Source organism: Pan paniscus, chromosome 6 (genome assembly GCF_029289425.2).
Source record: "Pan paniscus chromosome 6, NHGRI_mPanPan1-v2.0_pri, whole genome shotgun sequence".
NCBI classification, from domain to species: Eukaryota; Metazoa; Chordata; class Mammalia; order Primates; family Hominidae; genus Pan; species Pan paniscus.
The window spans coordinates 186768187-186789846 of NC_073255.2; the positions used below are offsets into that span (position 1 = coordinate 186768187).

General features: G+C 55.2%; 4 protein-coding genes across 7 annotated transcripts in view; 1 reads left to right on the plus strand and 3 right to left on the minus strand.

Annotated features, from left to right (window-relative positions):
• The window catches only part of ACTR3C (actin related protein 3C), a 326821-nt gene extending 323153 nt beyond the window's left edge, over positions 1–3668 (minus strand). Inside the window, exon 1 of the mRNA XM_034965220.3 lies at positions 3425–3668. Within this exon, the coding sequence (XP_034821111.2) occupies positions 3425–3501 (77 nt within the window). The 5' untranslated portion in view covers positions 3502–3668. The remainder of the gene's footprint in view (positions 1–3424) is intronic.
• On the plus strand, positions 1361–16569 carry LRRC61 (leucine rich repeat containing 61). Of its 2 annotated transcripts, XM_003815043.3 has the most exons (3): positions 1361–1957; positions 4235–4404; positions 15116–16569. In XM_003815043.3, exon 3 carries the CDS (start codon positions 15275–15277, stop codon positions 16052–16054), a length of 780 nt encoding a protein of 259 aa, XP_003815091.1. In that variant the 5' UTR covers positions 1361–1957; positions 4235–4404; positions 15116–15274; the 3' UTR covers positions 16055–16569. The 2 variants fall into 2 exon arrangements, with proteins under 2 accessions (XP_003815091.1, XP_003815093.1); XM_003815045.5 differs by lacking the exon at positions 4235–4404 and having other exon boundaries at positions 1389–1957.
• LOC134730723 (uncharacterized) lies at positions 7121–14939 on the minus strand. Its single transcript, XM_063606139.1, has 2 exons — positions 11992–14939; positions 7121–11543 (listed from the first exon to the last, which is right to left on the minus strand). Exon 2 carries the CDS (start codon positions 9392–9394, stop codon positions 8618–8620), a length of 777 nt encoding a protein of 258 aa, XP_063462209.1. The 5' UTR covers positions 9395–11543; positions 11992–14939; the 3' UTR covers positions 7121–8617.
• A 161-nt stretch (positions 16570–16730) lies between the features above and the next one.
• On the minus strand, positions 16731–20283 carry RARRES2 (retinoic acid receptor responder 2). Of its 3 annotated transcripts, none has more exons than XR_004672703.1 (6): positions 19985–20122; positions 18856–19049; positions 18516–18620; positions 17400–17495; positions 17028–17170; positions 16731–16852 (listed from the first exon to the last, which is right to left on the minus strand). XR_004672703.1 is itself a non-coding variant. In XM_063606140.1 (6 exons), the coding sequence occupies exons 2-5, from the start codon at positions 19027–19029 to the stop codon at positions 17038–17040; spliced, it is 492 nt and encodes a 163-aa protein (XP_063462210.1). In that variant the 5' UTR covers positions 19030–19049; positions 20240–20283; the 3' UTR covers positions 16731–16852; positions 17028–17037. The 3 variants fall into 3 exon arrangements, 2 of the variants coding, with proteins under 2 accessions (XP_063462210.1, XP_003815095.1); XM_063606140.1 differs by lacking the exon at positions 19985–20122 and adding an exon at positions 20240–20283 and having other exon boundaries at positions 17028–17154; XM_003815047.5 differs by having other exon boundaries at positions 17028–17154; positions 19985–20175.
• Positions 20284–21660: the final 1377 nt, after the last annotated feature.

The window sequence follows — 21660 nt, forward strand, 5'->3', positions numbered from 1 at the left end:
AGGTGTGGTGGTTCATGCCTGTAGTCTTAGCTACCTGGGAGGCTGAGGCAGGAGAATCGCTTGAACTCAGGAGGTGGAGGTTGCAGTGAGCTGAGATCACACCACTGCACTCCAGCCTGGGCAAGAGAGTGAGACTCTATCTCAAAAAAATAAAAATAAAAACAAAAAACTTGGATAAAGTGTAAAGATAAAAATCACTATTCTTGGGCAGGGGTCCCAGCTGTAGCCCAAGCTGGAGAACTAGACTGGCTTGGCATTAATTTGCTTGGGGCAGGAGAAGGGTCATCTGAAAGATATGGGAAAAGCTGAGGTTGCCCCTGGGAAGACTAGGGAAGCCTGCCCCCGGGCCAGCCCCTTGAATATGTCCAACTGAGGAGGTGGAAAGAAGTTCAAGGTAGCCAGGGAGACAAAAGTTGTTCACTTTGGTGCACATGTGGAACCAACATGGGACAAACAGGCATTTTGCGCTCGTCCAGGGAACATGACTTCTTTGGCTCCCGCACAATTTGTAGCTGCAGGAGTGTCAGAGCACCAGAGTGGACGCAGGCCCAGATGTTCTCTGGGTCAAGTGTTAAGGACTTGTGGGAGTCATCAGGCAGCAGGCATTTGCCCCAGCGTCAGAGGTGTTTAAGCCAGAATTACTCCATCTTGAATAAGGGCTGGGTAAAATGAGGCTGCATTCATAGGAGGTTAGGCATTCTAAGTCACAGGATGAGACAGAAGGTTGGCACAAGATACAGGTCATACAGACCTTGCTGATAAAACAGGTTGCAGTAAAGAAGCTGGCTAAACGCCACCAAAACCAATATGGCAATGGGAGGGACCTCTGGTGGTCCTCACTGCTCATTATGCACTAATTATAATGCATTAGCATGCTAAAAGACACTCCCACCAGCACCATGACAGTTTACAGACGCCATGACACCATCATGAAATATCCTATATGGTCTAAAAAGGGGAGGAAGCCTCAGTTCCGGGAACTGCCCACCCCTTTCTCTGAAACTCATGAATAATTCAACCCTTGTTTAGCATATAATCAAGAAATAACCATAAAAATGGGTAACCAGTAGCCCTGGAGCTGCTCTGCCTATGGAGTAGCCATCCTTTTACTTCTTTGCTTTCTTAATAAACTTGTTTTCACTTTACTCTATGGGCTTGCCCTGAATTCTTTCTTGCATGACATCCAAGAACCCTCTCTTAGGGCCTGGATCGGGACCCCTTTTCTGATAACACCAGGAGACACCCTGAGTGGATTTCCTGAACCGACCGATAGATGAGCCTTCCACGCGGGGAGACCTGGATCCTTATCGTCTTTGTGGCCCCTTCCATCTGCACGTGCGGACGAGGCCCGGGTCGCACTCGGGCCGTCAGCCTGGCACGCACAGCGCCGGCGTGCAGGGGGCCTTGGGTGCCACCGAGTCCGGGAGGAAATCTAGGCCGCCATCCGTCCGGAGACTGGCACCTGTGACCCAACATGTATTGAACAAGGGCTTGGAGGTCCTTTCTCTAAGGCCGCACCGATAAACGATTACCGACTGTTGACCTCACGGCCCCTTCGCTTCCGGCCGCATTGCCTCGCTGCCCACGCCTGCGCACTCAGGCGCCGCAGGCGGGAGGAACGTACCAACTGCGAGGCGGGGGGTGCGCGCGAAGACCCTCGCAGGCTGCGCTTCCGGAAGTAACCCCTGGCGCATCCCGGAATCCAGAGCGCCCACTACGGCGCTTGGCCAGGCCCCCTGGGCGCGTTCCGGGAGCTCAGGCCTGCGGCGCTGGGAGAAGCACGCTGGCCAACAAGTCGGGTGGTGGGCACGCGGCCCAGGGGTCAGGGGCCGCTAGGCGGTGGGCGGCGGGGCTGCGGCTCTTACCTGCCGAGGAGGCGCCGGCTCTGCGGTGCGGAGTTGCGCCGGACTTCCCAGCTTGGCCAGTGGCTCCGCAGGCTGCCGGCTCCACCCCTCAGGTAAGCGGGGACTGGGCCGCCGAGGTTCAGGGAAGGGGGCGGCTGTCGGGGCCCGTGCTGGCCCCGGGGGGCCACCTGCTGGGCCAGCCGTGCCCCCGCGCCGAAACACACTGGGAGAGGCCAGAATCTTCCGGAACAGCCAGCCCTTACCCATCTCTCCCTCTGTGCCGAGAACTGCCCTGAAATACTGTGATATTAATTAACTCGTTTAACCCTAACAATCTCATGAGGCGGGTGCTGTTACTATTCCCGTAATGTAGACGAGGAAACTGAGGCGTGTGCTGGAGCAGGATCACGGCCGTGCTCAGAGACGGGCTCTGAATGCCATGCTCTGACTCCATTGTTAGCCCTAAGCTTCCAGAAAGTAGTAGAGTGCTGCCGTGTCGTTTGTAACAGATCTCACTTTGTGTCATTTTTTTGCACAGTATGAAACCTAATGATGCATGATTATTATTTAAAACATCTTGCTTAGACTTTATAAGTAGTCAAATTTGCGTGTGGGACAAAACCCCAAAACATACAATGGCTTGCTCTCCTCTTTTCCTTTCACACGTTCATCTCCTCCAATCCCTTTCTCTCACCACCTTTCAATCTTCTCACAGATGTTGTGGAGGAAGATGAGACTTGAGGGCCCAGCAGGTGCTTAAAATCCCCTGCCTGGTGGGGGTGGAGTAGACACTCTCTTCCCCTGCAGTGCTGGAGTTGAGAGCAGAGGGGCTGGAGGGACTGGGTGGAGTGAGAAAGGCCTGGCATAATCATGGAATGCCCAGGGTGGGGTTCTACTTCTCTTGCAGGCACAAGAGAAGTAGAAGAGTGGCCGCTTTCCTTCTGGGCACGCACTTGGGAAAAGGCTTGGTAAGAGCAGCGAGAAGAATAGGTCTAATTTCTTGAGCCAGTGTGCGGAGGTGCTTCCCAGCCCAGGCTAAGCCAGATCACTCAGCCAGCCGCTGGCTGCCTTTACAGATGTACGGCTCCCCGTGAGCAATCAACACGCCTGGCTCTCAGGCATAACCTGCCTCACTTCCCTTCTGCACAGCACTCCAGGACTTGCCTGCCACCAGACCCATCCTACTTCCTCTGTCAGGAAAAATGAGAGTTCTTCCTGGTCTCTTGAGGCCAATCCCTTCCACCGCCTGTGCCCTGGATCCCTTTCTCCAGGAAGCTTCTCTTCCCTGTGTAGTTAGCCTCCCCGCTTTTCCCAGGGCACCTTCTCTCTGTTTAGGGACAGAGCCAAGCCTTTTGCCTCCCATCCCCACCTCCAGCATTCCCGGTTCCTGCTTCTCCCCCACTTCCTGCTGTACCGCCCACTGAAGGGACCTTTGACCCCGCTGACCACTGCTTTTGGAAAGTCTTTTCTTGGTTTCCCTAACTTCACTTTACTTTGGTTTTTCCTTGTCTCTCCCCTCTGCCTCTCAGTCACCTTTGAGATCTGCTCATCCTCCCACCTCCCTGTATTGTCAGCATTACCTGGGCAGCCCCCTCTGGTGTTTTCCTTCAGTTTCTCTAGAAACTTGCCTGAAGATTTGCCCCAAAATAGCCCACATGGACCTGTATGAGGAAAGAGGCTCACTGTGGAGGCGCTCTCCATTGTTCCTCCTCTTCCACTTGAGGCTTAGGCATGGGCCACCTCCTGAACAGCTCTCCCCACAGTCTCCTCCATGCGTTCTGCCATCACCCCGCCCTGCCGTCACCCCCGCCTGGCCTGCTTTCCCTTTTGCCTCCCAGGGATGTGCCTGCTTCCCATGTGGCCTGGCTAGGGCGCTTTCCTGACTGCTGCCCACATGATCGACTGTGGGCAGGCGTGCAGCCCAAAAGGCCGTGCCTCAGCTTAGAAGCCCTTGGAATCTTGTCTTGTTGTGGTTGTAGGCCTCCAATGTGTTGTCAGCTGTGGTGATGTGTGTCACAAGTAACTTCTTTTTTTTGAGACAGGGTCTGGCTCTGTTGCTCAGGCTGGAGTGCAGTGGTGCAATCACGGCTCACTGCAACCTCCACTTCCCTGCTCAAGCCATCTTCCTGCCTCAGACTGCCAAGAAGCTGGGACCACAGGCACGGGCCATCACAGCTGGCTGATTTTTTTGTATTTTTTTTGTAAAGACAAGGTTTCGCCATCTTGCCCAAGCTGGTCTCAACCCCCTGAGTTCAAAGCAGTCCACCCACCTTGGCTTCCCAAAGTGCTAGGATTACAGGCGTGAGCCACCACACCCGGCCACAAGTAACTTCTTAGTTATAAAGTACTGAAATTTATCAATTACTTTCTTTTTAAAATTTACATTTTAGATTCATTTGGATTCAAGGTTGGCTCTCAACAGTGCCAGCTGCACTGTCATCCTAAAGTACTTCTGTGGAAGAGAACATGGTGGTGTCACTGTTGTACCAGTGATGACACAAAATCCCAGATCTACCTGACGGGCCTGCGAGGGTTGAAGATTGTGAAGCAATAGCCTAAGGTAAACAACACCTTGCAAGACGGGTCTAAGCTCTTCAGTGTAATAGACCCTGTTTCTCAGTAGGTCAGCCTGGGGGCCCCCCAGGGATCCCTCCCCGCCTCATAGCACCGTACCCCACTTTCCCCCTGGTCTAATGATGAGCCCATTTCTAGGTTGTCATCTCATCCTGAGCCCCAGGTGCCAGCCAGGCAGCTACTCTCCTCTGTTCATATCTTGAAGGCGCAGTGCTGGCTCATAGTAGACATTTGACGAATTTCTGTTAAATGATTGAGTGAATCAAGAGTATCTACAGAGTATAGCATTTATGATGAGACAAAGCTAATTGGGAAACAGAACAAGATTGGTGTCCTGGGGTAACTGGGTAGGTCTTAAGATGAAGATTTTGGGGTGTGCTGGGTGCAGTGGCTCACACCTGTAATCCCAATACTTTGGGAGGCTGAGGCAGGGGGATTGCTTGATCCCAGGAGTTCAAGACCAGCTTGGGCAACATGGTGAAATCCCGTCTCTACAAAAAAACACAAAAATTAGCTGGGTGTGGTGGTGCACATCTGAAGTTCCAGCTACTTGGGAGGCTGAGGTTGGGAGGATTACTTGAGCCCAGGAGGCAGAGGTTGCAACAAGCTAGATCATGCCACTGTACTCCAGCCTGGGTGACAGAGCAAGACCCAGTCTAAAAAAAAAAAAAAAAAAGACTTTGGAGTGTGACCCTGTTCTGCAGACGGCCTCTGGAGGCCTGGGTGTTCACACTCTGGGGTTGCAGTTTCCTCAGTCATGAAGTGAGAGTTAAGTCCCCTCCAGTGTGACATCCAAGAGCAGTTGTGGGCCCAGGACAGCAGCCTGTGTTTCCTTTGCAGCTTTACCTAGCCCCTCCACAAGCGCCACCTTGCAGTAGGCCTTCAGTTCTTGGATTTATTGGTGGCTGAAAGTTCTTGCGAGATGGGCTTGAAGTTGTTGCCACTTAACCCTTCTGAGGTTCTTCTGGCTGGGAGGAGCTCCTGTTTCTGGCCAGAGTCTTGCTTGAGCCTTCTTAGCCATCTCGTCACCTGTTATAGGCAGCCCTGCCATCTCTGGTGACCCTTTTTAAACATTACCCTGGTGAGTAATGTTTAACATCACTCATTGTCAGATCTTTTTTATCTTTTTTTTTTTTTTTTTGAGTTTCAATACCAGTAAGTCTTTATGTATTCATTATATCTTTCCAAGGAAAAGAGAAGGGAAGTGAAAAGGGTCAGCATGTGTGTTGCAGAGTGATTAGAAAATGGGAAAGGAAGTACCTGGTACAGAAAAATGAGCCATCCAATAGATGCACCCCAGAGATGGAGTAACCAAAGCCCAAGGGGCCCTGGTCTCCTGCAGTTCAGGAATGAGGGGCAGGGATCAGGGAAGGTACAAGCCTTTCTACCCTCCCTCCCTGCCCCTAAATGCAAGATTTCACATGAAGCTTTGGTTTCTAGCAGTAAACGTGGGGTTACATTCATCTATCTCCTTTTAAACAATCTTGTAGCCACTTTGACGTAAGTCCTTGCACCGGGCCGGGCATGGTGACTCACACCTGTAATCCCAGCACTTTAGGAGGTCAAGGAAGGAAGATTGCTTGAGCCCAGGAGTTGGAGTCCAGCCTGGGCAACATAGTGAGACCTTGTCTCTACAAAAAAATTAAAAGAATTAGTCAGGCGTGTTGGTGTACACCTGTAGTTCCAGCTACTTGGGAGCTGAGGTGGGAGGCTCGCTTAAGCCTGGGAGGTTGAGGCTGCAGTGAGCCAAGATTGTACCACTCCACTACAGTCTGGGCGACAGAGCAAGACCTTGTCTCAAAAAAAAAAAAAAAAAAAAAAAAAGTTTCTTGCACTTGCATAAAAGTTCCTAAGTGACTTGGATATATACTCATATTCCTTTGCCTGGTCTCCTGACCCCACTTCTACGTGGAAGGCCCCCGGTTGCTTCTCCCTTCTTTGAGATTACAGATTAAGTAGGTTTGATCCATCCCAATAAAGCAGTGTCTTAAGTGTTTGGGGTGAACCACATTGACTCAGGTTGGGAACAAGAGATGGAGGGTTCCTGACTTCTTCAGGTTGTTCTCATACATCATTTAAGAGTTGCAGAGACAGCCCGAGAATTCAATATATGCGTGTGTGGGTATGTAGGTTTTCTTTTGGGGTAGGTGAATGGAGAAGAAGGTACGGTAGAAGTCAAGTTTTTAGGGCAGAAGATCTGGTCCAAAATAGGAAATAGAGGAAGGGGAACACAAAGAAAGGATAGTTCAAAATCCCTACTTCAATATGAGGGTCCCCCAAACTCATGTTTTACATCCTTTTTGCCTGGTTCAGAACTTTCTGTAAAGATGCTTTGGCCATTTTTCTCTCAATACAAAAAAGTTTGTAAACAATAAAACCCCAAAAGAACATGGAGAAAGACCAACACAGTATAGTTACACAAACTAGGCCACCTAGCAGTCACCAACTGCTACAAAGTCCAGACAAATACAGGAACTAGAGGGGGCAGCGTCAGGGGGAAACAAACCCAGGATCAGATGTGCACCCCCGAACACGTTCTATCGTGCTTGTCCCATTCTAGCCCAGCAAGGGAGGTTTGTGGTGATCCTATAGCGTGTAAATGAAGCCCCCTTTTCTCCTTAGTTACCGTGATACTGAATCAGCGCTGCAGCAGGGCAGGACGCCGGCTGTGCACACCACATGAAGAGGCCCTCTCTTACGGGGCTCCCTTGAACCCAAGAATTTGGAAACGTTAAGAATTTTAGTCCTTGCTTCATATATCCTTCCCTGGACAGCACAGGATGGGTACAGGGGCACTGGTCTTAAAATTTAGCGTTCCCAAGTCACGTCTTTTACGAATACACACGCATACCCTCTGTTGTGGACGGTAGGCCTAGCACAGTCCAGTGAAGGACGGACCTGGTGTGTGAAGCAAGTCCCATGCCCTAGGATTAGGAAACCCTCACCTAACCGTGGTGTCCCTTGGTGTCTCTGCACCTTAGTCTAATTTTCAATCTTCCACTAGCCAGAGATCAAGTCTTGATGCTATCCAGTTGAAACCTAGTCTCCCGTGAAACATTTTCAAGGTCGGGGGGGGTTTCAGGAGGACACTGTGGCAGAAAAGCCAAGTCTCTGGCAAACATGAGGTAGTTCAATAGGCTGGGTCCTCCATATAGTTGCTCTTCGTGGTTAGAAAAACAACCAGAAGTATTCCTGCTATGCAGGCCTGGAGCTTCTGCCGACTTATCCCTGAGGTTGCTCAGTACCTGAGAAGAGTAAGGAGTGAGGGACCGAGATTAAAGTAGACAACAGCACAAACAACATTAAGGGGAATAAAAGCTAAGATGCACGGACGTATCGGTAACACAGCTAGTGCTGTGGGCACCCGGGAGACGGGGGACCGAGGTACGGTATCCAAGGGAGCGAATCAGTCCCATCGCACTGGCCCGGAGCTGGGTGGGGTGAGTGTGGGAGCCGCAGGTCTGCAGCGGTCCCCCAGCCACACTCTCTGCCTGTCTCTGCCACCCATTGCTTGGGACAGTTCCCAGCACCCTGTCCCAAGAGTGGGCTGTGAGGAAACAAGATGTGAGTAAAGCCTGGCCTGCCCATGAGGAATTTCCTCCCTCAGAAGGTAGTGGCTGTGGGTTGGGTCCATTACCTGGTCTCATGCTTAATCATTTCACTCCAGCATGGGAAATACCATGATTACCTGTCCTTCTTAAAAAGGAAAACAACTTCCCTGTCCAGGCCACTTTTGAAAGCTGGAGATTCTAGGGGTAGTGCCTCAGACAAAGCATGTAGGCTCCTGAGTGATTTCCCCCAGCTGCCCTCGTTTGCATTTGGATAGAGCTTGGTTGGAGTTCCAAGGGCTGATGCTGGGAACCTTGCTCTGGATGCGAGGCCTGCCCCTGGAGGGAGCCGCGCAGGACTGGCAGCTGCAGGTGCTGGAGCAGGCCAGCCTGTGGCTGGGCCGTAGCTTCCTGCTGGCAGGCTTCCTGGTATCGAGCGGCTGCCCCAGCCTGGAGCAGGCGGCCAAGGGTGAGGGCTGTACCCCCATCCCTTGTTTCGCCCACTGCCTCGACTCCCTGGTGAGAAACTTTCTGTGTCACCCTCACAGTGTCCAGATCATCCTGGGCACTGCCAGGGCCACCTGCAGCCATTTCTAAGGCTCTGTGGAGGCCCAGGGACTCCTCACCCAGCTCCAGCGCCAGCGCAGCCTCCTAGCCCACCAGCCCTTTGAGGAGCTCTTGGACCACTGGGTCTCGGCCTACCACCTGCTGGAGTGGCTGGTGGAGCAGCAGCAGCCCCTTCAAGAGTACAAGGGCAGGCACCAGCTGGGGAAGGCTGGTGTTGCCTTGTCGGCCACATTCTGGAGCCCGGCAGACAGCCTCAGCAAGCTCCTGTAGCCCTTCCAGATGGCGGTCCGCGAGGCAAGTGCGGCACAGGCCTCTCTGAGCCAGGTGCTGCCCCAGCTGCGCTACCTGCACATCTTCCTGGAGCAGGTTCACACACACTTTCAGGAGCAGAGTGTCGGGGAGAGGGGCGCAGCCATCCAGCTGGCTGAGGGGTTGGCCCAGCAGCTCTGCACCGACTGTCAGCTCAACAAGCTCTTCTACCGCGAGGAGTTTGTGCTGGCCACCTTGCTGGACCCTTGCTTCAAGGGGAAGATTGAGGCCATCCTGCCGTGGGGGCCGACCGACATTGACCACTGGAAGCAAGTCCTCGTGTACAAGGTGAAGGAGATTAGAGTGTGAATACTCTTTGACCGCCCCAAGCCCCCTGCAAAGCCCCAGGGGTCTGTGCGTGGACCCCACCAGGGTAGCCAAGAGCTCCGGGGTGGAGGGGAGAAGCCAGGGGGAGCCTCTGCAGAGCAGCGGCCACTCTGGGGCCTTCCTGCTGGCCCAGAGGGAGAAGGGCTTGCTGGAGAGCATGGGGCTGCTGGCCTCTGAGAGAAGCGGGGGCTCGCTGTCCACCAAGAGCCACTGGGCCAGCATCATTGTCAAGAAGTATCTGTGGGAGAATGAGACCGTTGGAGCCCAGGATGACCCCCTGGCTTACTGGGAGAAGAAGCGAGAAGCCTGGCCACCATCTATCTGTCTTACCCCCCACAGTAGCCTTCTCTGAAAGCATCTTTGCCTCCCTGAACAGCCCCACCCTTGTAGAGCAAAACTCTTCTCTCAAGGTGGAGGCCATTGAGCATCTCCTCTTCTTGAAGGCCAACCTGGAGCAGTTCCCCAACTACACCCCGCCTCCCCTCATCTGCTCTAGTGGTGACCTGGCCAAGGGGATACAGACCCTGCAGTCCGCTCAGGGTGGGATGGCAGACATGGCAGGTGCCGGTGCTCACCCTGCCCGTGAACTCCTAGAGAGCCCCTGCCTGTAATGGGTCAAAGCAGAGAGCTGGGTGTTGCATCCTGGGCGCCACATGCTCATGGCCAGAATCTTAAACCTATTTGGTAGGAAAGGGTCAGTTTCTCACTTGACAGATTGCCATATTTTTTTTTCTGGGAGATGTCATTTTCCATCTCCCGATTACTTCCTTTATGTCTAGCAGTATGTGCCGAGAAGAGGCTTACTCTCTTCGTAGGTGACTGTGAATTTTGTACTACGTGGCTTTGTACATGTGATGCTCTGTTAAAACATAAGTGGGTGTGAAGGTCCTTGCATACACCTTTTCTGTGTGGATAAGTGGATACATGCCCTTAAGAGGCTTGCTTTCTCAAAAAGTGGCCAAGGATGTGGAGTGGGCATGTGCTGGCAGGTGGGATATGTCCTCAGCCTTTGGGGGCCTGGATAAGCTATTGCAGCACTTTCTGAGGCTTTCACTGTAGGGAGAAGGAAATCCCAAGGGTAGAATAGCCATTTCCAGAGGGAAGTGCACACATACCCCCACACACCAGTCTTTTTGGGGGTTTCAGAGTGGCCGGAGAAACCGACTGAAGGGACTGACCAGCTAGCTAGGAGAGCTGAGACGCCAGTCCTCAAATGGCGTTCTTACCAATAGTCTATTTCCAGACTACTGGAAACGCTGGGGTTTCTTCTTCCAGTGACAGCAGCCTCAGTAGCTTTCCTGGGCTCCAGGCGGCTGGCTGCACACCCTGCCTGCCATCACCCTTGCCCCTGCTTGTCCTGGACCACTTTTAAAGGGGAAGTCCCTTATTTGGAAGAGAGAAAGGATGTGTGTAGCACACGCTCATCATGGATTGCTCAGAGTTCCTTTAGGGCAGAGCTGAGGGCCTGGGATCCAGGAACCAGTGGGATTGGATGGGAGAAGAAGGAAGGGGGTGGCCCGTCACCCCCGCAAGACTTGCATCCAGGTAGCCTAAGGGCTCCTGGTCACTGGGTAGGGTGGCTGCTGAGATGCAGGTCGGAAGAGGCAGGGGAAGGCTCCAAGCCTAACTTGGAGCATGTCACTGGCCATGGGGGTGAGGGGACAGACTCTGCCCTCACTGGCTGGCAGCCCCAGGAGCCTGTTCCCTTGCCTCTCCTGGATGGGTTGTCAGCCCTGTGTTTCACTGTGACCAATTCATTATAACATTTGGATATTACTGAAAATGTAAGGAAGCAGGAAAAATTAACTACTTTCATTCAGAGATAGCCTCTATCAATAGTTTGACATTTTTCCCTCTTTTACATTGAGATCATACCCTAGGTACTGTTTAGTATGCGATATTTTCATTTTCGCAGTATAATAATTGCACTTGTTAAATAAAGTTTTGTAAACATTTAATAACTGGAGTAGTATGATTTGAATTAAAGTCTGGCCTCCAGATTGCTTAGATCACTCCACTACCTGTAGCACTAGGTGTGGGAGTGGGGTGGTGGGGACACATTCGCAGGTGATAGGGGGCCGGGTTTGTCTGGGGGAGGGGCCTCACTACTGCCCCTGGCTCCAGAGCAGGGATAGGAGGGGCAGGGCTTGCTGGATCTCTCCCTGCAGTGTCCTGTACCTTACTCGCAGGATCCTGACTCACATGTCGGGGCGGGGAGGATCCGAGAATGTGATGCATCCTCAGGTTGCCTTGGGCAGCGTGCGTGACTGTGCTTCCATCCTTGAGCAGTCGGAACTGTTCTTGGAAGTGGCATCGTGGCTCTGCTGTATGGCATCACCGAGCGGGCTCATGTTCTGGGAGAGGACTGGGAGGCCTAGAATGGTGAGGCAGCGAGGCTCGAGAGAAGAACGTGAGAAGATTGGGTGAGGATGAAAGGAAGAGGGTGAGAGAGCTTGATGGCACCGAACCAGGGGGCTTGGGCTCTAGAACCTTCACTTTCATCTAGGTGCAGTTTTGTCCCCCAGTGGACATTGACAATGTCTGGAGGTGTCTTTAGTTGTTCCAAGTGGGGTAAGGGGAGTGGTTCTGTTGGTGTCTAGTGGACAAAGGCCAGGGATGCTGCTCAGCACCCTCCAATGTGCAGGACGGCGTCCACAACCAAGGCTCAGCCTGCCCAGATGGCAGTAATGCCAGGGTTGGGAAGCCCTCTTCTAGAGCGTTAGAGCCTCCAGTCCACCCGAGGCTGCTCTGGGTTGAAGCGTTCCTCCCCCTAGACTTAGCTCTGCCCTGTGGGCCTCATTTCCCAGGCAGAAGACACTCACCAACGCCTGGGACCATCTTCCCTGGTTCTCAGTCAGCCTCCCTCAAAGGGCCCAAGTGCCATCCTTGTCACCAGTCCTCTTTCCAGACTCTGTTGCTGGGCCAGGAGGTCTCTGTTCCCTTCATTTCCATAGTTAGGACAAGGACGGCTCCTTCTGGAGGAGTGCTGAAGCAGGTGGACGTGCGGGAAGCCATCCTCCTTGTGTCTGCGGGCAGCCTGATGGTTAGTTGGGTCTGCACAGGTGGGCACCGGCTGGTTCTCAGTCCTACTGGGCTACCTGTTTGCAGTGTGCAGGTGATGGACCAGAAACACAGCAGAGGTCACTGACCCCCAAGAGAATGAGGGTTATGCACGACCCATCACCAAGACCCAGGCCTGCATCTGGTGAGGGCAGGACGGGGCCACACTGGTGCAGGGCTGTGTGTTGGAGGGCAACAGGGAAGGGCCGATTTCTGTCCCGGTGGGGTCTTTCTGCTCCGTTTCCTCTTCTGTAAACCATGTTCCTGGTGTGAGCATGCACAGTTGCCTGCCTCTGTCTGCCTGCTTCTTTGCTCTCCCCCTTTGCTGAGCCATCATCTCCATCTAAAAAGCCACTGACCCAGTTCCTCAGGGCATTCACTTAACCTCTGCAGTCCCACTGTGGCCTCACCTGTGCCCAGGACTGCTCATCCAGTGGCTGTCTCCAGCCTCATCTCGTCTGAGTCCAGTGGGGCGTCCTAGTAGTGTTGGTCTCACTCCTTAAAAGCCTTCCGTGTTCTCCTCCCTCTGGCTGCTTGGCAGAATCCTTCACAGACTCGTTCATTCAGCCTCATAGGTCAGCCTCCACCTCTGCTGCTCGTGCATAGGACATCTTCCACATTCACTCCTGAAATAGCGGGTGGGTGGGAGGGGTGCCTGCTCCTGGAGAGAGGCCTGCGAGTTCTTAGAGAGCTCTGTATCCCCAGCATGGTTGGCCCCATGCACTGCATGCCCTCCTTGATGCCAGCTGCCATCTGCCTGCTGATGGTGCCTGGATCCCTCCAGCCTGGAGCTCCAGCTGCCTCCTGAGCCCCACGCCACACTCACTCAAGCTGAGTGCTGTGTAGCTGGATGTCTTCTTGTCTCCAACCTGTCCCACCTGCATTTCACATGTCTGAGAAGGGAGCCCCGGGCCGGGTGTGGTGGCTCACGCCTGTAATCCCAACACTTTGGGAGGCCGAGGCAGGGGGCATCACCTGAGGTCAGGAGTTTGAGACCAGCCTGGCCAACATGATGAAACCCCGTCTCTACTAAAAATACAAAAATTAGCCAGGCATGGTGGTGGCGGGTGCCTGTAATCCCAGCTACTTGGGAGGCTGAGGCAGGAGAATCGCTTGAACACAGGAGGCGGAGGTTTCGGTGAGCCGAGATCGCGCCATTGTGCCATTGCACTCCAGCCAGGGCAACAAGAGTGAAACTCTGTCTCAAAAAAAAAAAAAAAAAAGGAGCCCCTGGCATACAGTCACCCAGCGAGATTCCCCAGTCGTCCTAGGCTCTTTTTCCTCCTCCCCATTGCTTCCTGCCCTCCTTAGGGCCTGTATCTTTTGTTTTCACAGCAGACAGGTTTCTAGTGCCTGGTGCTCCTCCTGCACCCCCCACGTTAGGGGCCAGAGCAGCTTTAATCAAATGCAAAGTTGATTGCATCACTCCCTGTTTACAAACCCCAAAAGATTCCATTCCCACTGAGGGAATCCACACTTCTTGGCAGATGCTTCCAGTCCCTTTTGGAAAGTATATATAAATATTTGAGGTACAAATAAAAGAGAATGAGCTGGAATGTTGCAGACTAGAAGGGAGCTAGATAAGGAAATGGGGGCCATAAGCACAAGGACTCCCCTTTCCAGATGGGGTGTAGAGGACGTAAGGATGGCAAGACCGTTTACATCCTCGCCAGCTCCCTGGTTGGGAACATAGTAAATATCTTTGTTGATGATGTGGGAGGAGCTAAGTGGATCAGGCTCTGGGCCTGGTTTCCTTGGAGACGGGAAAATGAAAAGTGTTGATATGTAAACTCAGTCAGCGACACCCTGCATCAGATCTGCAGGGCAGGCATCACCCCGCCGGCCTGGGTGAGACTCCTGGGTCTGGGCCTGGCCAAAGTCTGCCAGGTTGGGAAAGCTGCGCTTGGAAGAGGTCTGTTATTTTCCTCACTGCTTAAATCTTGAGGTCCCTCCACCAGGCCACCCCTGCTTTGTGCCACAGTCATGCGCTGGCACCTGGACTCACCTGGTCCTGCAGCCCCTGGCAATTTGATGTGCCCCTCCCGGCTTTCTGGAGCCACCCTTCCCTCCCTCCAAGACAGCCTGCCCTTTGGGAAATTTATGTTGTCTTTGCAGCTGCACCGTGCTGTCTGGCACGTATATCAGTGCTGTTCCATTGATCTGTCCAGCTGAGTCCAGAGCAAAAGAGCTAGCTTTGGCGGGCAGTGAAGTGGGAGCAAGGGTGTGCGACCTAGCCAGGCCACTTACCCCAGCCTTCCCTGTCCCTTCACTACCTTGACCTCAGTTTTCTCCTTCAGGACGAAAGGCCAACTTCTTATGCTCTACAGCTCCAACCAGAGGCACCAGCTGACCCATATAATCTGGAAACAAGTTTGAATTCATTGCTGTTAGAAAGAATTGCAGTAATACTGAGTGAATCAAACAAGGCACATGTGCTCTCGTTTGCATTGCATATACATTGATTATCCCAGAAAGAAAACAAAAGAAACTGGTGATGGTGGTTACCTATTGCCTATTCAAAAATAACGGTTTAAAAAACACCCCAAAACCAATAGGGATGGATCGTGAGTGGTTACCGAAAAAGTAAAATAATGATGTTTTGCCCCTAGTTTGGATTTGACAGGAAGAACTGGTAATATTGGGCCTGAATCCATCCAGCATGGCCCTAACCAGCCGGGGCCAGTCTGGGCTGCTCCCCTTGGGTTGGGCCTGCACCCCATCCCTGTCACTCAGATGGCTTTTGTGGCCTGTGTCCCAGCTTGGTCTTCAGGTCTTGCCTGGCTGAGATTGTTGGTTTTCATGGTAAAAGCAGGGTCAGACTCCCTGCCGTCACCTGCTGCGTAAGACACAGAAAGTGCTGCCTGCTGACTGACTGTCTCTCCTCAGGGACTGGCTGGCTTCGAGCAGGGCATCGGAACCAGGCCTCCTGGCACTGGCCTGGGTAGAGTGGAAGGTGCCTGCTTCGGGGCGAGCACCGGCTGACCCCCACTGGAACCCTGTGACAGTCCTGCCAGGGCCCAGGCCATCCCAACCGACTTCCATCTCATGGACCCTCCAGCGGAGAAGCCGGGAGAGGCTGGCGGACTGCAGATCACACCCCAGCTGCTGAAGTCACGCACAGGCGAGTTCTCCCTGGAGTCCATCCTGCTACTGAAGCTGCGTGGCTTGGGACTGGCTGACCTGGGCTGCCTGGGAGAGTGCCTGGGCCTGGAGTGGCTGGACCTATCAGGCAACGCGCTCACCCACCTGGGCCCGCTGGCCTCCTTGCGCCAGCTAGCCGTGCTCAATGTCTCCAACAATCGGCTGACGGGCCTGGAGCCACTGGCCACCTGTGAGAACTTGCAGAGTCTCAATGCCGCAGGCAACCTACTGGCCACCCCGGGCCAGCTGCAGTGTCTGGCTGGGCTACCGTGCCTGGAGTACCTGCGGCTCCGAGACCCTTTGGCCCGGCTCAGCAACCCGCTCTGTGCCAGCCCCTCCTACTGGGCTGCAGTCCGGGAGCTGCTGCCTGGCCTGAAAGTCATCGACGGTGAGCGTGTGATTGGGCGTGGTAGTGAGTTCTACCAGCTGTGCCGAGACCTGGATAGCTCTTTGCATCCCAGCTCCAGTCCAGGCCCCAGAGCCACCGAGGCCCAGCCCTGGGTGGAGCCAGGCTACTGGGAGTCCTGGCCCAGCCGGAGCAGCTCCATCCTGGAGGAGGCCTGCCGGCAGTTCCAGGACACACTGCAGGAGTGCTGGGACCTGGACCGCCAGGCCAGCGACAGCCTGGCCCAGGCGGAGCAGGTACTCAGCTCTGCGGGCCCCACCTCTTCCTTCGTCTTCTGAACGTGGCCTATGGCCCAGGACAGCCTGGCAGGTGGCCTCGCTGCCCCCAGTTCCCCTCTCTGCCCCCACACTCGTCTTAGTTGCTTCACACTGGTCACTGGCCCTGCACACTGGGCTATTGCTTTATCCCTATCCTGAGAGCAGCCCCTCCCCACCATCCCTCCACATGCTGCAAGGACAGACTGAAGGGCCGTGAGCAGGTGTAAGGGCTCCCACATCCGTGAGCCTGTGTCCGCAGCTGCTGCCACTCTGGGCTGCTCCAGCCTGCAACTTAGTGGAAGGAATTACTTCCTCCTGAGGCTACAGGCGAGAAAGGTAGGGATGGGCCAGCCTCCTGTCCCAGCTGTTGGGAGACAGTAGGCAGGCTGAGTGGCCCAGAGCACTCCTGGAAGTGGGACTCCCCTGCCTTGCAAATGTGCCTCTCCAGACTGCTCCTGCACTTACCCCCTCCCCGCAGCACCTTCTCTGCCCGTTCTTGTCCACACATCTATTAAATGCTTCTGTTTTCATTTGCATCCCTGCCTGGCATTTCATGGGGGCACCTCTGGCTCTGGAGCACAGGAGGCTCTGCTCACCCTGCCCACAGGAAGGGGTCCCAGAGGAAGGGTCCTGTCCCCCTGCCTTCTCTGGCCGCCTCTGAGCTACACTAAGGAGGAAGTCGTGCAACACAAGGAGCTGAGAGGCAGCTGGGAGAGCAGCTTTATTATCATGGCTGGGGATAGAACGGGGTCCTCTCCCTGGGGGCTGGGGTCTTCCACTGGTTACCACCGGCAGCGGTCCTGGAGGCACCACGCAGCTCTAGACAAAAGGGGAAACAGGTTTGGGGGTGAGGGAGGTTGCTTCAGCCCCAGTCCCAGCTTTCCTCCCAGGCTTCTGACCTGTCCCCTCCCAGGCTCCCAAAGCCCAGCCCAGCCCCTCAGCATTCCCAGGGCTGGCCTCATCCAGACGGTGCTCTCAGCCCCCTGGTGCCTACCAGTGCTGGCTCAGCTGCGGGGCAGGGCCTTGGAGAAGGCGAACTGTCCAGGGAAGTAGAAGCTGTGGGGGTCCTCACCAGCCTGCTGCACCCTGAGGCACTGGGTCTCCTGGTGCTCCTCAGCCTCCTGCCAGTGCCCAAAACTGTTCAGGCAGTGTAGGAGGGGTGGGCAGTGCCAGTGGAGGGCTGCCAGCATCCTCCACATCCCCTCCACATCCCTTGGAGAATGTCCAAACCAGGCACAGCGCTTTCTAGCCCCCACTGCCCTCCCTCCCCCTTGGCCAAGCTTCAGCCTCGAGACCAGCCCATAGGCTCAGCTTCCATCCATCTTCCCAGCCCTGTCCCCACCTGTGCACCCTTGCCCCTTCTTACCCGCAGAACTTGGGTCTCTATGGGGCAGTGGACCAACCGGCCCAGAACTTTGTCCTCAGAGCCCAGTTTGATGCAGGCCAGGCATTTCCGTTTCCTCTGTGGGGGAGCGGGGAGCATGGGGTAAGCAGAGGAAAGGGGTGAGGGAGGCCTGGGCATCATGAGGGTGGGAGCCAGGGTTGCCCATCATGGGACCAGATCCCCAACTAGGCCCTCGAGCCCAGGAGCAAGAGGTCATGCAGGCCAGCAGGTTTCAGGCACAGCCACCCTAGAATGTCAGAAGTCAGACCCATGCAGTTTTCAAACTATGGAACTTTCATGTGTGTGCAGGCAGGAGTCCTTCCCAGATGGGTTGTGTGGCACATGCATAAACACGCATGTATGTGGTTTGTATGCAGGAGTGTGGGTGGATGGGTGTGTGATGTATGCATGGATGTGTCTGCTTGTGCCCGTGTGAAGGCAAGAATCCTCCTCCGATGGGTTCTTCCCACCCAACGCCTCCAGAGTGGCTCAGCTGTCACCTATTCTATTTATTATATTTTCTTGTAAGATTTGATTTGAGGTTGATGAATCATTGCTATAGTCCAGTGCCCTCCTTGAGCCGACAGAGGGAACTGGGGCCTTTGCAGAACCTGTAATACAGAGCCCAGGCCGTGCTCACAGAGCGGGAACTAGAACAGTCACTGCACTCCCAGCCCAGGCATCACCCCCACGGTGGAAGGTTTGCCCCCACCGTGACTGATGACTGGAGTCTTGCTAGGCTAGGGGGGCACCAGACACACCCACACAGCCGGCTCCTTCCACCCAGGCCCTGATGCTTGAGAGAGGAACTCAGACCGAGGTGAGCCCTGCTCTGATGAAGATAAGTCCAGGGGTAACCAAACCATCTTCCTGTCTGCCAGGCCCCAGCTCCCACCAGCCACTCTCACAACCTTGGGCTCAGGCTGAGCCACTCCACCTCTAAGGAGGCTCTTCACAGTGGGGTCTCTAACCTCAGGGCTTCTTAATGGACCTCCCAATTCATGCACGCACACCCAGGCATGTGCCCCACACCCCAAACCCCAAGTCCATGCACTCACACCCAGCATGCGCCCATTGCTCTCACACCCCTTCACTCACCCCATTGGGCCTGACTTTGCACTCGGGTTTCTTCCAGTCCCTCTTCCGGCAGCTTGTCTGCTGCAGCTTAAATTCCAGCCTCACAAATATTCCAGCTGGGAAGGGCTGCGGACAGACAGGCAGGCAGAGGATGGCCGGTAGCCAGCTGAGGGTGCAGAGCAAGCCCTGGTGTGATCCGCACCTCCCTCACGCAGTCACATTCCAGCAGGCTGGACAGTGGCCTTTTCTCCAAAGGGCTGGGGCTCAGACAGAGCCCAAGCACTTCTGTCCCGCTTCGTGGGAATGCGCTGGTCTCCTGGGGTACGACCCTCCCCGCTCCTGCCCGGGCCATGCTACTCACCGTGTCCACGGCGCTCTCCACACTGGTCTCCTGGAAGGCCCACTGCACGGGCGGGTGCTTGTGAAATTCCTCCAGGGCCACCTGCAGGCCCCGGCGCTGGGCTTCCGTGAGCTCGGCGACGCCCACGCCCACCGCGCCCAGCCACAGGGCCAGAGGGATCAGCAGCCGTCGCATGCTTCCGTGTCACCCTGGCCCTGCGAAGCGGGTGTGCGCCCCTCAGCTCTCCGAGCCAGCCCGAGCCGCCTCCTCCCGCGCCCTGCTCTGGGGGGGTGGGGGGGGGGCCAGGCCTGTAGAACGCTGGGCACAGGTGAAGGAGCCTGGAAATGGCCCTTTCTCCAAATTGACCTTAGGGTCCGCCTGGCCCTCTCCGTTCCCTCCCACCCTGCCCGCGCTGTTCCCTGGGGCCTGCAGTTTTAGCAAAGTTCCCTGCCCACGCCAGGAATCAGTCAGTTCGCACTCCCACCCTACACCCCTAATCTTGCCCATTCTGTCTCTCCCTGGGTCTCCGGCACGACCCACTCTCCTCCCTGCCGTCCCCGGAGCCCCTCTCTCCTTTCCCCGCTCAGCCTTCTCCCCAACCGCTACTCCCTCCCCGTCCAGAATCCCCCTGCTCCCACGGGGTTCCCCCCACGTCCCCGAGGTCCAGGCCAGCCGGGGGAAGGGGCAGGGGCCGGAGGCCGAATACTTTTGGGAGGACCTAAACACGTGGGAGGGTCCGGACGGGTGGGAGCGGCGGGAGGCCTAATCCTCCCGGCGCGGGGGCTGCCGCGGGCCACCAGCCAGCCCCAGTCGCTAGGAATGCGGGTCTCGCGCCGCCCAGCCCTTGGCTTTCCCGCTTCAGGCAAAATCTTCCCTCCTTCCTCTTTTTTCTGGGGCCTTCCCCACGACCCCTCTTCCCAGCCCTTCTGATCCGTCCCCTGATGCATGACGGGCCACCGGAGGGGCTGACCCTCCCGGAGAGCCCCGTCGGTCCTGGTGGTCTTGGGACCGGAGAGCGACAGATGTGGAAACCGAGGCCCCTCAGTGAAGAGCTGCCAGGGTGGTCGCCTTAGAGCAAAGGCGTTCCTCATTCCGCCTGCGCAGCTGCCCCTCCGCCCGGCTGCCGCCCCAGCCCGCTTCCCCTCCTCACGTCCTTCCCTGCGCCTGGAGGTCTCCCCTGACCGTCCCGCAGCTGAAATCTTGGCCTCGCTGTCCGCCTCTTCCCGCTCTTCTTCTCGCGGGGCGGCCCCCACCTCCTCCCACCCCCACCTCCTGGACCCCCTCCAGCAACTCCGGCTCCTCCCCTCCCCAGTGGGACCGGCCTCTGGGGCGGGATGCCCTCCCGCGCCCTCCCTCCCCATCCCACCCCCCTCCTTCCCCTCGATCCAGCCCTCATGACCCTGACCCTGGCCGCGGCTGCAGGCGGCTCGCCCAGGCGCGCAGCCCTCGGTCCCACCTCCCTCTGGCTCGGGCCTGAGCATTCTGCAGCCTCGGCCGGCCCGGGCCTCTTCTCCGCTGCTCTGCTCCCCCAAGGGCTTTCTGTGCCCCACTCCTGCCCAGGCAGGGCTGCCCTGTCTTGGGTCCTTTACGGGGGACCATTCCCCAGCGTCCCTGAGACACTCATCCTGGGATTTCTTCCCCTAAATACAGACATTCTCAAACCAAATGAGACCTCGAGGTCCCTACACCTGATCCTGCCTCCCACTCCCTGAGCCACACTGAGAAGGAAGGTCTCTCCTTTAGGGAGGACTCTGGCGCCTGCAACCTTGATCGACAGCAAAGATGTCCAGTGTGTATCCTGCATCTGCCTTTCCTGACCATTCCTCGTGCCCCATTCTCCGTGGGATAGATTCTCATGGGGAGTAGGGGAGCCTTCGGGTGTGGCAGAACGGCATGATGGAATTCATAAGGTGAGCAGAAACTCAAGGAAAACTGTCCAAATACCGGCTCGACTCCTGGGTACGCTGGAGCAAGGATGAAGAAGCTCTGAGACTTTGCACGTCAGTAACCACCAACACCATGCCTCTGGTTCCCACACCGCAGGGATCACCTGAAGTAGAGGATCTCATGTAACTTCATGGCTCTCTCTGAACTTCTGTTTCTTTATCTGTAAGATGGGGATCAGAAACTCTGTCTTAAGGAGTTGTTTTGAGGATTAAATGAAGAAACATGAAAAGCAACTGATGTCCAGTGCTGAGCACAAGGCTTTTGTCCCCTACTTACGCACCCCTAACCAGGATTCTCCACTTAGAGCTGAGAATTTCCTTTACAGTGTGCTCTGGGGGCACCAGAAAGAAACTCGGCTTCCATTAACCACTTCCAGGTGTCTGAAATCCCACCACTACTTAGGGTACTTCACTCCCCAGCTGTGAGCTACTCAGCCGCCCTTAAGCAGAAAGAGATGGGATCCGCGTTCCCTGAAAGCTTTAGATGGGGTTAGAGAGAAAAGATGCACCCAAAGATGTTTCCCAGCCCAAGAACTTGAAGGAAACCAAAATATTTCACCCCAAAAAATACTTCTTTGACACATTTCAAGGTGGCTGTTCAGAATGGTTGGAAATAGAATAACCAAAAAGCTGTCTTTTTGTGGAGAGATTTGCATCTGTAGAGGAAATCTGCATTGATGTAGCCAGGCTTTCTCCGAGGCTCTCCCTTGTCTAGATCTAGGAAAGATTAACTGAGAGGCTGACACCTTTACAGATCTGAAAGAAACATTTACCCTCAGTTCTTTCTGAGGGCTGCTACCTGTGAGGCGTCATCTACCTAACAAGACTCCCTTTGCCAACCAGGCCTCCTCTTCCCTCCCTTCCATAACCTGTCTTGCCA

Coding starts and splice junctions, on each gene's coding strand:
- LOC134730723 (XM_063606139.1), bottom strand. CDS start 9,394: ATGATGCTGGCCCAGTGGCTCTTGGTGGACAGCGAGCCCCCGCTTCTC.
- RARRES2 (XM_063606140.1), bottom strand. CDS start 19,029: ATGCGACGGCTGCTGATCCCTCTGGCCCTGTGGCTGGGCGCGGTGGGC. Junction 18,621..18,855: donor TGGAGAGCGCCGTGGACACG/GTGAGTAGCATG, acceptor GTCTGTCCGCAG/CCCTTCCCAGCTGGAATATT. Junction 17,496..18,515: donor GCAAAGTCAGGCCCAATGGG/GTGAGTGAAGGG, acceptor GCTCCCCCACAG/AGGAAACGGAAATGCCTGGC.
- LRRC61 (XM_003815043.3), top strand. CDS start 15,275: ATGGACCCTCCAGCGGAGAAGCCGGGAGAGGCTGGCGGACTGCAGATC.